This window comes from Eptesicus fuscus, chromosome 5, assembly GCF_027574615.1.
Source record: "Eptesicus fuscus isolate TK198812 chromosome 5, DD_ASM_mEF_20220401, whole genome shotgun sequence".
In the NCBI taxonomy this organism is placed as follows: domain Eukaryota; kingdom Metazoa; phylum Chordata; class Mammalia; order Chiroptera; family Vespertilionidae; genus Eptesicus; species Eptesicus fuscus.
In genome coordinates this window covers 66386171-66401704 of record NC_072477.1, presented here as the reverse complement: position 1 = coordinate 66401704, position 15534 = coordinate 66386171, and the positions used below count along the sequence as shown (strand labels likewise).

The window sequence follows — 15534 nt, the reverse complement described above, 5'->3', positions numbered from 1 at the left end:
CTGCTGTTCAGTCGTTTGGTTGCCCCTCACTAACCCCCCTGCCGGCCTGGTTGCCCCACGCAGCCTGGTGTTTGGTTGTTACTGTTACTGTGATGGTGTCCCAGAAAGTTTGCATATTCCTCTATTATTAGTATAGATGCTCATGAATTACTAATTTAATCACTAGTTAGAAATCTAGTTTGTCTTATTCTCAAGTTCTTAGTGGGTTGTCTTGGAGGAAGGGAACAGAAAACTACTCAAATTGGTTTAAGCAGGGAAGAAAAGGGAGATTTATTGGAGTGTAGGGCCTTATTGACCTGAAGAGCAGTTAGTGCTATTGGGTTCATAATAAATTGGAAGAGAGATCTAGAAAGCAGTTAGAATTCAAAACTGTTTCTGTCTCAGACTCTTTCCCACTTGCTTAGTCTCTCAGTTTCCTTTTTTTAAAAAATATATATTTTATTGATTTTTTTACAGAGGAAGGGAGAGGGATAAAGTTAGAAACATCGATTTGAGAGAAACATCAATCAGCTGCCTCCTGCACACTCCCCAATGGGTATGTGCCCGCAACCAAGGTACATGCCCTTGACCGGAATTGAACCGGGACCCTTCAGTCTGCAGGCCGACGCTCTATCCACTGAGCCAAACCGGTTAGGGCTCAGTTTCCTTTTTTAAGTGATTGTTTTAGAGAGAGAGAAACATCTATTTGTTACTCCACTCATTCATGCATTCATTGGTTGACTCTTGTATGTGTCCTGACCTTGAATGGAACTCTTAACCTTGAGGTATTAGGTGATGCTACCAGGCCAGGGCAATCTCTCAATTTCTTAATCTTTCTGCAGATGAGGTTTCTCTCATTTAACATCCACAAAGCCACAGAAATTTAAGTAAAGGTCAAAGAAATGTGACTTCACTCAGCCAGGGGTAGGGGAGGGGGAGCTATGGATTTGTAGATGCTCTAAGGAGGAATATATGTGAAGAATGGGAGGTAAATATGGGTGTCTTTGGTATGGAAGGCAGTTCATTATTATCCCCAGGTACTATCTATAATTACTAAGTTAGGTTGGTTGTACTTCAGAATGCTTCCTGAATCTGTTGTCATTGCTCTAACGCAAGCCTTCATCTCTTGCCTGAAATACTCCAAGAATTCCCTAACAGCTTTTGCTCTCTTGACTCTCTCTCCTGAAATGTATCCTGCAATGCCACAAGATAATGGTGTGAGGATTAAGTGAAAACTTTATGAACTTTAAACCACTTCATAAATGTAGTGGTGGTGGGGAAACAGATCTAACCATAAGACTCGTCTGCTTAAAATACTTTCAGTGATTTCCTCATTATCTAGATAAAGACTGAAGACCATACATGGTCTTAAGCCTCTTCATAGCCTGAACTAAATAAAATGTAACTCTCCAGTCTCAGAACCTCTTACATGTTTCCTTCATCAGACAATACTGTTCCTTGACCATGTGAAATTTCTACGTCCATAATGCTCTTATTTGCTTGTCTTCCAGCGTTTCTTCTTTGCCGGGGAACCCCTATTCACACTTTAAAATAGTAATAACAGATTAAACTTTCCAGTAAACCATAAGGTTTACCTTCAAAATCAATGCCTCCCTTCCTTCCTTCCTCTGCAGTCCTGCAAATCTTCAGCAGTTACCTTTTTTTTTATCCCCTCCCCGCGCTCGATTTCCAGGTTTCTCCACCTACTCTGCCTTCCTCAGCTCCACCACCTCCAGAGACCTGGAAAACGCCTGGCTCCCGGAATTTGAGTCAGAGAGGCCCAGGGCTATTACCTAAAGCACCAACAGCTCACGTCCAGAAACTTAGGAGTTAATCATGGGTAGCTCTCAGGGGCCAGGTTATTTCCGGGAGAGGCTGAGGACACGCTTCCGCCCAGTCCGCGGGCGGTGCATACTGGGAGATGTAGTCTCTAGCTGACCCCATTCCTCTTGAGCGTTGTAGTCCTCAATCTGATAACGAGAAGGCGGCAACTCCCAAATTTTGAGTTAGTTTTACGGGATAAAAGGAAGAGGGCAATACAAAGTATCATGCAAGGTCAAGTTCCTTGGCCTTATCACGTGCTCGCGAGCAGTGGCGGGACCGGCTAGAAGGCGGACCCGAGGAGGGCGGGGAGACGTTACGTTGACGCGGGCGTGACCCTGTCCGGAGGGTTTGGCGGGATTTACGAAACTGCCTGGGCCGGGCGCGCACCGTGACTGGGTTCTGAGGCCTGAGGGGAGCAGAGGCGTCCCCCGAGGCGCGTAGTTGAGAGCTGAAACTCGTTTGAGTTGTGTGCAGAAGGTCGGAGCAGAGGAGGAGAGAAGTGAGGCGCCAGCGAGGGCGTCTGGAGTCCGTCCAGGGGCGGCGCGAGCCGGGCCGGCGGACGGAGGTCGGAGCGCTGCAGCCCAGGTGAGGGTGTCAGGTGTGGACAGGCGCCCTTCCACCGCCAGGTTCCTCCCCGCGATAGCCAGGCTGGGACCCGGGCCCGGCTCCCCACCGGCTGCTGGGGCTCTCCGCCGGAAGCGAGGCGGGGACATGCCCGGGCCCAACAGACTCTCGGAGCTCGTTGTGGCGTAAACTGGAGCGGAGCGGGCTGTGGAGCTGGGAGGAGCCTTTTTGAGGCCTCCATTTCCAGCACCCGCTTTGTGGGCGTGGGCGAGGAAGCCGAGAGCCACGGGCTTAAAATCACAGCTGTTTCGTGTTAGAGCCAGGGTTTCCGGGTTTCCGGGCAGTCCTCTCTCCATTACACCGTGTTTTGCTTACTCCAGTTGCCAAAAAGATACTTTCATTTCTAATCGGAAGACCGTTCGCGTGATGCCTAGGGAATGACCTGTAGTGAGCTGTTGTTGTTTTTTAAACTTCTGAAGTGAAGAGTAGCCCTGGCCGGATCGTCCTGTTGGTTAGAGCGTCGTCCAGATACAGGTCATGGGCTTGATCCTGGTCTGGGCGCAGACGAGAAGCAAGTGGAACAACAAATCAATATTTCCCTCCCTCCCTCCCTCCCTGCCTCCCTTCCTCCCTCTGTACCTGTATAATCACTATAATCACCACTCAGGTCAAAAAATAGAATGCTGTCCGCACCTCGGAAGCCTCCCTGTGCCCCCTCGTCTAATACTCTCCCCTCTTCTCTCCAAAGGCAACCACTATTAATTTCTAAGACACAGACTAATTTTGCCTGTTTCTGAATTTTATATAAGCAAATGTGTGTGTGTGTGTATTAATTTATGAGTTTATTTGTGCCAAACTGACGACATATGCTGGGAAGCAAGATCTCAAATGCTTCTTTGAGTAATACTACATATTTTTATGTCTGACTTTGCTCAGTATTCTCTTTAGGTTCATGCATGTCTTTGCATATAGCAGCAGTTCTTTATTGTTGCTATATGATATTCCTTACTGTACTCATGGTGGACATTTGGATTGTTTCTGTTTTTTAACTTGTATGAGAAAGGCTGCTGAGAGCATTCCTGTATACCTCTTGGTGTACACGTGTATGCTTTTCAGTAGGTTAATAATATAAAGTAGTGAAATTCCTGGGTCATAGCGTTTGTCTATTTCAGCATTCACATTTAATGGGTTTTCCAAAGTTGTACCATTTTATACTAGAACCAGTACAGCAGTGTATGAGTGTTTAGTTGTTCCACATGCTTGCCAACACGACATTGTCAATATTTTTAATTTTAGCTCTTCTGGTGGGTATATAGTAATATCTCATTTTAACTATCCTGACTATTAATAAGGTTGAACATATGTTTATATATTTATTGGCCATTTTGATATCTTTTAGTGTGAAGTGCTTGTTCAAATTTCTTGCCTATTTTTCTTTTGAATTGCCTTTCGTGCTGATTTGGAGGAGTTCTTTACTATATAATTTAGTTATCAACCCTTAGTTGTACATGTGGTAAATATTTCTTCCCTTCGCTGTAGTTTTGCTTTTCATTCTCTTAATGGTCTCTTTTAATGGGTTTTAAGTTTGAATATAGTCCAGTTTTTCAACATTTTCCTTTTAGCTTATTGCTTTATGTATACCATTCAAGAAGTCTTTTCTATCCCAAAGTCATGAAGATTTTCACCGATACTCTAAAAGCTTTGTTTTACCTCTTACATTTAGATCTATAATCTCTAAATTGGAAACAGATTTTTTCCTGTTGCTTTTCTTACTCTATAAGGCTATCCAGTTAACTCAGCACTATTTATTGAAAAGACCATCCTTTCCTCATTACTTGCAGTGCCATCTTTTTCATAAATTATTAAGGAAGAGATTTAAATTTCATTCAGGTGATTTTGATATTTGAATTATGCTAAAACTGCCACGTAAGAGGCCTGTACTTGATCCAATCAAGAACAAATGGTCATCTGTCAAGTCCCTAAGAATGCAAATTTCATATTTGTTATCTTTTGAATTAGATTTATCCTGATTGTTAAATTGTCCTGATTGTTTTGGTTTGATTTAAGGCCATTTATTCTTATGGTCATGAAGACTTGTTCACTTTTACTAATAAAATCTCTTGAAGATAATTAAAAAAACTTTTTGTTCTCAGTTCTTCTTTTCAACCTGAGCAATCTTTATCATAATAATCACACTTTAGGTATAGCCCTTTCACTTAAATGGAAGATTTCAGACTGAGCAGGGTACTTGCATATTATTTATTCATTGCACATTCCTTGAAGTATGGAATTGATTAAAATGTTGAATTTAAATTTCATACACTCCTGTTAGAAGCATAATGTGTAACTACAAGCTATGATCCTTGCCTAAGATGGGAAGTACTTTTCTCATATCAGTCCACTGTTTATCGGGAATGGAAACTATGGGCAGTCATTCTGTACATTTATTTCACTCCTATCCCACCACCTCCACCTCCTTGCTGGAAGGGAACAATGGAACAGAAGCAATTTAACCTTTCTTTTTTTTTTTTTTTAATCTTTTTTTTTTTTTTTTTTTCCATTTTAAGTACAGCAAGCATGTTAAACTCAAAGGCTAACACGGGCCAAATGAACAAGGTTTAAGTTCATGTGGGCCGCAAAAAAACAAAAGCTTCAATTTTCATAGAAACGTAGGTTTATTTTGATAGAGACATGCTGAATACAAAGGGCTGACATAAATGAGTAATCATTAACATAAAATAATAGAACATTTTAATTAAAATTAATATTTTTTCTTGAACATTAACTTACCAGACACTGAATAACTGCACAAATTAATAAGCATAACAAAAGCAAAATATTTCTTGTTGCGCACACCAAACAAGTCAGTCCAAGACTAATGACGTGGTTATTGGCTGCTAGTATTAGTGGAGAGAAATGGTGCACCTATGAGTAAGGCGTGTAAGGGAAATGGATGCAACACGATTATAGTAATCAGTCATTAGCGAACGTTGTAGTTCGTTATTAATAATTATGCATAACAGGGTATTGTAAAAATTAAGTTACAAAATTTTTATTAAAATGTTTCTTACATACCGTTATATTGGCTGGGCCACAAAAATATTCGTTGTGGGCCGTGAGTTTGACATGCTTGAAGTAGAGTCTTGGAAAGTCTGCATACATTTACCAAATATTTACCAAACACCTAACATTTATAATGTATCATGGGGTATATACAAACAAAAAAGGCTTGGCCCTACCCTCAGGGAATTTGAAGGAGGGGAATAGGGACGTAGTTGATCTAGTTAAGCTTTGCATTTTTAAGAAACAGACTAGTCCTGGCTCTTCCTAAAGTTTTCCTGATACAACTAGCTAGGTGGAAGGGAAAGCTGGTGAGAGATTTGTTCTTTTTCTTGATATAGGTACGTCAGTGATTACACCAAACGCCTACGAGATAATTCTTAAGAGATTTATTGCAAACGTAAGTTTGCAGGTCTGTACTTTTTCTAGTGTTCTTGATGGCCATCTGTATTTTTCAGTATTGAACACTGAGTAATGGCTATGCAGATGCAGCTTGAAGCAAATGCAGATACTTCAGTGGAAGAAGAGAGCTTTGGCCCGCAACCTGTTTCACGATTAGAGGTAATGTGCTTAGTTGCTAATTTGGGAATTTTAAAGCTGGTCTAGATTCTTCTACCTATTGGGAAAAATCACAGCCTTTATATAAACCATTAGAGGCCCAGTGCACGAAATTTGTGCATGGGTGGGGTCCCTAGGCCACCATACGGTTCCCCCTCCCCCCCCCCCCGCCTTCCCTTGCTGCTGTGCGGCGGGCGGGCAGCAGGCCGATTGGGGCCTGCTGGCAGCGGGGGAGAGACGGGGCACAGGAGGTTGGCCACCAGTACTGAGGAGGGAGCCAGTCCTTGGCCCCCCTGGGAAAGGGGTCGCATCTGCTGCCACACACCCCGCTGCCCGGTTCCCTGTCCCAGCCAGGGCCTGCCAGCCAGGGGGAGGTACCTCAGGAGGTTGGCTGGCTGGTGGAGGTTGGCTGTGGGAGTGCACTGACTACCAGGGGGCAGCTCCTGCGTTGAGCGTCTGCCCCCTGGTGGTCAGTGTGCATCGTAGTGACCAGTCATTCCGGTCGTTCGGTCATAACAATCACTTGGGCTTTTATATACATAGATTGCTTCACTACCTATGATCAAGACCCAAATTAGTTTTCAGAAGGGTTGTCAAGGATCCTGTGGAAAGGCTTAAGATAGTTGCAAAACATGTCAGAGCAGATCTCTTTTGTCAAGAATTCTCCTCCTACTTTGTCATTTTTCTTTCCCAGAGCTGGATTGTCAGAAATGAAGAAGCCCTAGTGTCCCATGGTAGAGTCTGCTGTTTGAACTAAGTATTAAACAATAGTTGTATTAAACAACTGTCCAGGGAATTACAGTGGCCTGACTGGTGGTGCAGAGAGGAAAGACCCAGATATGTGCTGAAGTTACTAGCAAGACAGCTGTCATGGTCAAGGAGAAGGCCTTGTAGTTATCCTATATAATAAAAGCCTAATATTGCTAAGTCTGGTCGGCCGGTCAACCAATCAAAGGGTAATATGCTAATGATATGCTAAGGCTGCTCAACGTCTGGCTATGATGTGCACTGACCACCAGGGAGCACACAGTTGTCCGGTTGACCAGTTGCTATGACGTGCACTGACCACCAGGGGCAGACGCTCTGGTAGGTTAGCTTGCTGCTGGGGTCCGGCCAATCGGTACTGAGCAAGATGGGCTGGACACACCCTGGAGCCCTCCGTAGTCCCTCCCGGCTGGCCACTTCCTGCGTTCCTCCCCAGCCCTGATTGTGCACTGGTGGGGTCCCTCGGCCTGGCCTGCGCACTCTTGCAATCCGGTGCCTCTCGGGGGATGTCGGAGAGCCAGTTTCAGCACGATCCCACAGGCCAGATCGAGGGGCCCCACTGGTGCACGAATTTGTGCACCGGGCCTCTAGTTAAGGTATAAGAGCCCAGCTCTAATTCAGGAATCTGCACAAGAACATTAAGCACCAGAGCCAGGGCCTTGCACTGTTTCTGTTCATTGTACAAAGGCCCCAGTGTGAATGCAGGTACATAGGCTGAAGTAGAAGGAAAATTAGAGAAAGCCTTCATTTTTCTGTCTCTTTGTGCATGTTCTTTCCATCCCCGGCTAAGCTTCAAGACTCCAGAAGTTACAAATAGGTTTGTGATGGTACATGCACACATGTGCATTGTTTATTGCCTAAATACTAGTAGCAGACATGGTTTCTATGGGCAAGTATCATTCTCTCATCTCCCGGATCTTCCCTGATACAGTCACATACCTCCACTAACTCATACTCTCCCAGAAGTCATGCTTTCGGTGGCTAATAAAATCAAAGCTGTCTTTGTATATAGGGAGAAAGAAGTGATATACAAGTCTGTGACCAAAAGCAATTTTCCCTTTTCTCAGTGTCAATGGTTAGAGCAGAGCTTTCTAGTCATTGTATTACACACAAAAAAATTTGTTTTTACTACGAAAAGATTATTGAGATGCTAAGATAGTGCTCCCCTCAGCTCTGGGGCAGCCTCATCTACTAACCCCAGTTTAGTGTAAAAAATATCATTTTTTATGTGTGCTTGATGTAAAAAACATTGGGAAATACTGGCTTAAAGTGGCCTTTTAGGACCCAGGGTCTCAAAGTTCATTTAAAGTCCCAGTTATAAAAGGTTGAGAGTTACAGGTTTATTTCCAGTAGTTGGAAGTTACTAGTTTAATCCACTTAATGTATGTGGGATAGTTCTAGTTTAAAACTCCTGGTTTTGGTAATTAAATACCTTATATTTAGGGCACACTTTTTAAAGCTTTTGTATTCTAAACAACTCTGTGAGTAGGTAGGACAAATTATCCAGATTAGACAGATGAGAAAACTGAAGTTTAAATTAATCCCTGGTTTTCTTCACTCGCAGCAATGTGGCATAAATGCCAATGATGTGAAGAAATTGGAAGAAGCTGGATTCCATACTGTGGAGGCTGTTGCCTATGCACCAAAAAAGGAGCTAATAAATATTAAGGGGATTAGTGAAGCCAAAGCTGATAAAATTCTGGTAAGTACTGCTTCCGTGCCCTAGGGAGGCATTAAAGGGAGGAATACAGTGAAAGGTGGTGATCTTCCTACTTCCATCCCTTGGTGTGTCATCTTGTTCCCCTTTCCAGGGGTGACTGCATTACCAGTTATCTCTGTAGGTGCCTTCTTGCATAAATTGGGATTTTCTCTAAGGAATTGCAGTATCATGGGTAATGACATAAATACTGCCAAGTTGACTACTAACAGTGAGTGAGTGGTATTTACCTTATCTTTCTAGATATTTGATCTCATGCCTTAGAAATATTCTTTAGAATGCAGCCATTTAAAACAGTTTCAAAGAATATTCATTGACAGGATAATGTTCCTGATACAAGAAATGTTAACAAAACGTGTGTGTGGATGTATGTGTGCATGCATATATACATGCTTGATTTTTCGTTTTTAAAATGTGTATTTATAAATGTATAGCACATACACTAGGGATAAATACACTAAAACATTAATGTTAACTTCTGATGGTAAGAACGTAAGCAATTTTTATCTTTGCCTCAATTTTCTGAAACTTATAGACACAGACAACATCCTACCTAATAAAATGGTAATATGTAAATTACCATCACTCCGCTATGCCCATGATTGGGCCAGCGGGAGGCGCAGTGGGCGGGACTCGGGGTGGCCGGGGTAGCTGATTGGGTCAGCGGGACGCTGAGCTCGAGTCGCCAGCGGCTGTGCGAGCTCAGCGTCTGCGCCATGGCTGTGCTACGGAACAGAAGGGGCCTCTGGGGCAGCGAGCTCACGTCCCGCCGCAGACCATCAAAAGTGTGGGAGCTGGGTGCCTGTCTGCTCTGGCACCAGGCCTTTCAGAAGCCTCCACCGTGCCGGAGGCTTCTGAAAGGCCTGGTGCACCAGCGGACAGGCACCCAGCTCCCCCGTGATCAAAAGCGAAAGGGTGTAGGGGACCCTACACGTGCATGATTCAATCATGCACTGGGCCTCTAGTGTTTTCTATAATAAACATGTTTTACTTTCAAATAGAGAAGCTGTTTGAATTGCTTGAATATTAAAGTCATATTATGCTCTCAGTGTATATAATCTGTTAGCTAATCATAGAAAGATTCTTTAATAATGACAAGAGGGTGTGATTTCAAATCATGCGCTTAGTTTTTTTTATGTCTTAATAAATGACATAAAAGTGATTTTATTGGCTTAATTGCAATGAGGTAATAACTTAATCCCTTATAAAGCACTTTAACTTTGAAATCTCATCTCTTTCATATATATTATCCCTTGATCTTCATAACAGCAATGAAAAGATAGGTAGAGTCAGCATTACCTGTTTTGCTTCTGGTAATCCACATAAAACATAGTTTTACACAAGTTTTCCCTGAAAAATAATCTTGAAAAACTAGAGAATCTTCCAAAAGAATGTATCTTTTGTTATTGGGTAGTTTCAATACATGTAGTTCTGCTATGTGACTTACTCAAATGGACAGTATCTGAGATTTATGTATACTTATTTAATATCTTACACATAAAATATATATACAACACAGTAATTGTTTTATTGGTTATTATACTAAGAGCTTTGAATTTTTAAGCATTGGCAAGGCTGTTACTCCATTTATTTAGTACTACTCTGTAATAGTAATTTAGTCAGGGTTCAAAAATCATAAGGAATTCTTAATTTGAGAGGAAAGATGCTGTCATTTATTGGATTATTCAAATAAATAAATGTTTGAAGTGGAGACTCAATTGGAAAGAAGAGTTCTGAGTCCCTAATACCTTATTGAAAGACTGTGATATTGAATGAGCCAGTAGGTGTCCCTATTGTTTCTTTTTGAACATCAGTGTTTGTGACTGGACAAATCCTGGCAGGATCTTTATTTATGCCTTGTCAGACGGTACTTTTAGAAATCAAATCAATGTTTTGGTGTAAACATAAACCCGTAATAAGTGAAATGAAATGTGCAACATGATAATAGATACGTCTTTTTATATTTCTGTCCTTTTGATCTCAGACATTTTATATTCTGAATTTCTGGTGACTAAAGATTATACTATTTACTTTAAAAAGGCTAAAGAAGATTTTTTTTCAGTACTGTGGCTATTCCCTTCCATTCCCCCCAAAATCTTTGAAATTGAGATTTTTCAGCAAGAATATCCATTGTCACAATGGAGAAAGGAAACTATCCAGAATTATTTATTCATTTTTATTATTATTAAATTTATTGGTGTGCCATCCTATATAATAAAGACCTGATATGCAAATGGTTGTCACACCCTCACACCTTAACGGCTCAGACACTCAACACTGGGGAGAGAGGAATGGGGACCAGCCAGGCACAAATGAGCTCGTAGGAGAGGAATGGGGACCAGCCAGGCTGTGGCTGGGGAGAGGAACAAGCCGTACGCCCCACGGTCCAGGCACCAGCAGCTGGTGCTGCAGCCTGGGAGAAGGACAACCTGCCCGCCCCATGGTCCCGGGTGCCAGCAGCTGTGCCTACAGCCCAGGAGAGAGACAAGCTGCCCGCCCTGCAGTCCCAGGTACAAAGCAAGTCATGACCCTGGGGTGCAGAAACTCCAAGGAGGCTAGTCGCTAGGGAGAGGAAGCCAGGCATTGCTACATGACATCATTACCCGGCACCCACAGCCACCCACCCATGGTCTCCTGCGGCTGTGGCTGGCCTGGGTGAAGTCAGCCTGGGTCCTGGGTCCTGGGTGCCTGTGGCCAGCCAGAAAGAGGGAAGCCTGGGTCCCGGGTGCCTGCGACTGGCTGGAGGAAGGAATCCTGGGTCCTGAGTGTGGGGTGAGGCAGAGGCAGTTAGGGGCAATCAGGCCAGCAGGGGAGCAGTTAGGGGCAATCAGGCTGGTATGGGAGCAGATAGGGGCGAGCAGGCAGGCAGGCAGGCAAGTGGTTAGGAGCCAGCGGTCCTGGATTGCGAGAGGCAGTCGGACATCCTCTGAGGGGTCCTGAATTGGGGAGGGTGCAGGTCCGGCTGAGGGACCTCTCCCTCCCATGCACGAATTTCGTGCACCAGGCCTCTAGTCTATATATAAAAAACCTAAGCAACCGTTCCACCATCCGACTATAGCTATGATGAGCAATGAGCACCAGGGACCAGACGCTACAACCAGTAGCTATGATGTGCACTGACCACGAGGGGGCAAACACTCAATGCAGGAGCTGCTGAGTTGCGGTGACTTGGCAGCTGTGGTTCTTGGGTGATGCACCCTGGAGGAGGGAGCCTGATCCCAGGGTGTGTCACCCAAGAACCACCCTCTCGCAATCCGGGACCCCTTGGGGGATGTTGGAGAGCTGGTTTCGGCTAACCCCCACAAATCCATGCACTGGGCCCCTAGTTAATAAGATTATATGGGTTTCAACTGTACATTTCTATGTTACATGATCTGTGACCTTGAGAATATTATGCTTAGCAAAAATAACCAGAAAAAGCTAAGAACCATATGATTTCATTCATATGGGGTATAAAACTGAAACGCATAGACACACATAACAGAATGGTGGTTACCAGAGGGAAGGGGGTTGAGGGAAGGGTAGTAAAAAGAAATTGTCATTGGCTTTTGTTGAGCTATTCTTTCTTGCTTGGTACACCACCATAGCACTGACAGATTCAGCATAGATATTTAAAAAAAATATTTTCCTTTTACTTGACATTTTATGTCTTGTGTCCGAGGGTTCAATGGTTCTTGGCTATCGAAAACATCTAAAGACTTATACCTAGCACAGATAAAAGCTAGCTTATTATGTTAAGTGTAAGAATAGAAGTAAAGTTCTGCCAGATTAGGCAATTGGATGGTTTTTACTTCAAATTTCACTTCGGTTTAATATTCTGTTCCTTTAAGAGCTCATAGACAAGAAAAGGTATGGGTTAAAATGAAAAGAAGGTAAAGCATCTCCTGAGTTTTCTCAACATTTTTTTATTAAAATTTTTTAACTTATTGCAAAGCTGAAAGAATTAATTATATAGTGGACAGTCATATACCCACCACCTGGGCTATAACATTAATATCTATACTAATAAAAGGGTAATATGCTAATTAGACTGGGAGACTGGACATCTTCCTACTGTCTGACTTCCTTCCGAACAAAGCCACGGTGGTGGGGGCCAAGGCAGAGGTGGTTAGAGGTGATCAGGCCAGCAGGGGAGGGCAGTTGGGGGCCATTAGCTTAGACAGCAATCAAGCTGGTAGGCAGTCAAGTGGTTAGGAGCCAGTGGTCCTAAAATTGTGAGAGGGATGTCCGACTATTGGTTTAGGCCCCATCCCATAGGGGCCTAAACCAGCAATTGGACATCCTCTGAGGGGTCCCAGATTGGAGAGGGTACAGGCCAGGCTGAGGGACCTCTCTCCCCGCTATGCATGAATTTTGTGTACTGGGCCACTAGTCTATATATATATAGGCTAATATACTAAGTGTCCTTCCCACTATCCGACCGGTCGCTATGATGTGCACTAACCATGAAGGGGCAGACCCTCAATGAAGGAGCTGCCCTGGTGCACACTTGCCATTTACAGAGAAACTGGCAGCGCGGACCTGACCGACAAAGCAACGCTCGGCTTCCGCTAAGTGGGACACAGGGCCTGCCACCACTGTGGAGCGACAGCCCATCAAATCACAGCCGTAGCCAGCCTGGAAACAGTCGCTGTAGGTGCCGGGTAATGATGTCACGTAGCAATGCCCGGCTTCCTCTCCCTAGCGACTAGCCTCCTTGGAGTTTCTGCACCCCAGGGTCATGACTTGCTTTGTACCCGGGTGGAAACATTTATACTTTAACCAAATGTCTATGAAGCGTTTTCCTGTGCCTCATCTCATTTAATCCTCACAGAAGTCCTGGAGTAGGTAGATAGGAGACTCAGTGGAATCATATTTTCTTTCCATTAGCCAGAAAACGGAGATTTAGAAAGCTTAGAAACTTGACCCAACTGAAAAGAAGTAAGAAATGGTGGAACTTGAAAATGACTTCATGTTTTCTCACTGCGCAGAATATAGTCAAACACTGCTGCAGTTAAATATTTTACCCTTTGTTCTCCCTGCGTGATCTACATTAATAATCTGCTTTGTGTTGATATTTACTGCTGTGTTGCTAACAATTACCTGAAAGAGAAGTTGGGGTGCTTCACTGGGCTGGAAAAAAGTTTAGCTAAATCAGAAAGCAGGTCTAATTAAGCAAGTTTATTTTATATCTATAAAAGGCTAAGTTGACTCACACATGCGCAATACATATAAAGCTCTCTCTGGCACCAATCACACCCATGTGTTTCCATCTGTTATTGTCAATTGTGAATTTGGTTGACACTTCTATTATAGAGAAAGGGCGAATAGCGATATTAAAATATTTCTCCTAATAAATGTCCTTTCAATGTGCACAAATTTGTGCACCAGGCCACTAGTTTTTTAAAAATATATATTTTATTGATTTTTTACAGAGAGGAAGGGAGAGGGATAGAGTTAGAAACATCGATGAGAGAGAAACATCAACCAGCTGCCTCCTGCTCACCCCCTATTGGGGATGTGCCCAAAACCAAGGTACATGCCCTTGACCAGAATCGAACCTGGGACCCTTCAGTCCGCAGGCTGACGCTCTCTCCACTGAGGCCACTAGTTTTAATATACTTGCTTTATCACTTGACTTGCTTTATCACTTGTTTATCTCTCTATCCAGCAGTTAGTCCATCTTGGATTTTTTTATGCTTTTCAAAGAAAGTTGCAGATATTAATACATTTCCCCCTAAATATTTTAGTATACATTAACTGGATTTCAATATTGGTGTATAAGCTTCTTCCCCCCTTTCTCTGATATTTTTATTTTCTAAATCTACTAAATCTTCATTCATCCTGAAGATTAGTAGAAGTTACAGGAAAAAGGGAAGAAATTCTCAGAGAAATAATACAAGAGAAATTGTCAGAGTTAAAGAGAAGCAGAAGTCTTATATAGTAATATCCCATAGATCAGGCGTCCTCAAACTATGGCCCACGGGCCACATGCGGGTGTTTTTGTCATTTTGTTTTTTTACTTCAAAATAAGATATGTGCAGTGTGCATAGGAATTTGTTCATATATATATTTTTTTAACTATAGTCTGGCCCTCCAACGGTCTTGAGGGACAGTGAACTGGCCCCCTGTTTTAAAAGTTTGAGGACCCCTGCCATAGACTATCAAAAACGAACACCTAGACAGATTAGTGTGAAATTTCAGTATACCATTCATATAGAGAAGGTTCTGAAAGATTTCAGAGAGAAAAAAGTAAGTGACCTCTAAAGGAACAATCATCAGAAAGTACATTGTCTGTCAGAAATCTGGGTGATAGAAGCAGGTAGAGGAATGCCTTTAAAACTCTGAGGGAAAATAATCTTAAGCCTAGCTTTCTTTCTATAGTAACGTTATTAATCAAATATTAGTGCAGATTAAAACAATTTCAGAAATGTAAGCATTCAGAACATTTTTCTCTCATCCACTTTTTCTTAGGAAGTTACTTGAGGATATACTTTACCAGATTGAAGATGGAAAAACGTGGTATCTAGGTTAGAGTGGCTCCAACTCAAGTACTCAGTGAGGACGGCCCAGGAGAGGAGCTAGCCTAGAGAGCAGAAAGTGCAGTTGGAGAAGGAAAGCAGATCTCGGAGGGGGGAAAGGGATTCAGCGGAATACATAGTGAGATTGAGCGGTTGGAAAATTTGAGAAATGATAGTTAGAGAATACTAGAGAAAGATGTGGCTCAGATATAAAAGCAGGGTAAAATGGAGCATGATTTTGAAACTGTTGTAGTATAAAAAAAGAATTCATTTGAATTTGACAGTAGAAACTTTTGAGAGACACAATGTAACAAATTAAATTGTATTTCTATCACACTATTTGGTTCTGCAATGAATTATGTGTACAAAACTAATATAAACATTGTAATGAATTTTTAAGTGAAGTTTTAAAAGCTCTGTCTGGGTAGCTCAGTTGGTTAGAGCATTGTCTCCATACCCCAAGGTTGGGGGTTTAATCCCTGATCAGGGCACATACAAAAATCAACCAATGGATGCGGAAATAAGCGGAACAACAAATCGATGTTGCGCGTGTGCTTGCATGCTCCC

The 15534-nt window shown here is 42.8% G+C and overlaps 1 protein-coding gene across 2 annotated transcripts in view; it reads left to right on the top strand.

The window, feature by feature from the left end:
• Nucleotides 1-2209: 2209 nt before the first annotated feature.
• RAD51 (RAD51 recombinase) overlaps nt 2210-15534 on the top strand; it is a 32791-nt gene continuing 19466 nt past the window's right edge. Inside the window, exons 1-3 of one of the 2 annotated variants that reach the window (XM_008143005.3) lie at nt 2210-2388; nt 5886-5988; nt 8315-8452. In XM_008143005.3, coding sequence (XP_008141227.1) covers nt 5902-5988; nt 8315-8452 — 225 coding nt within the window. In that variant the 5' untranslated portion in view covers nt 2210-2388; nt 5886-5901. The remainder of the gene's footprint in view (nt 2389-5885; nt 5989-8314; nt 8453-15534) is intronic. The other variant, XM_054716345.1, reaches the window with a different exon arrangement.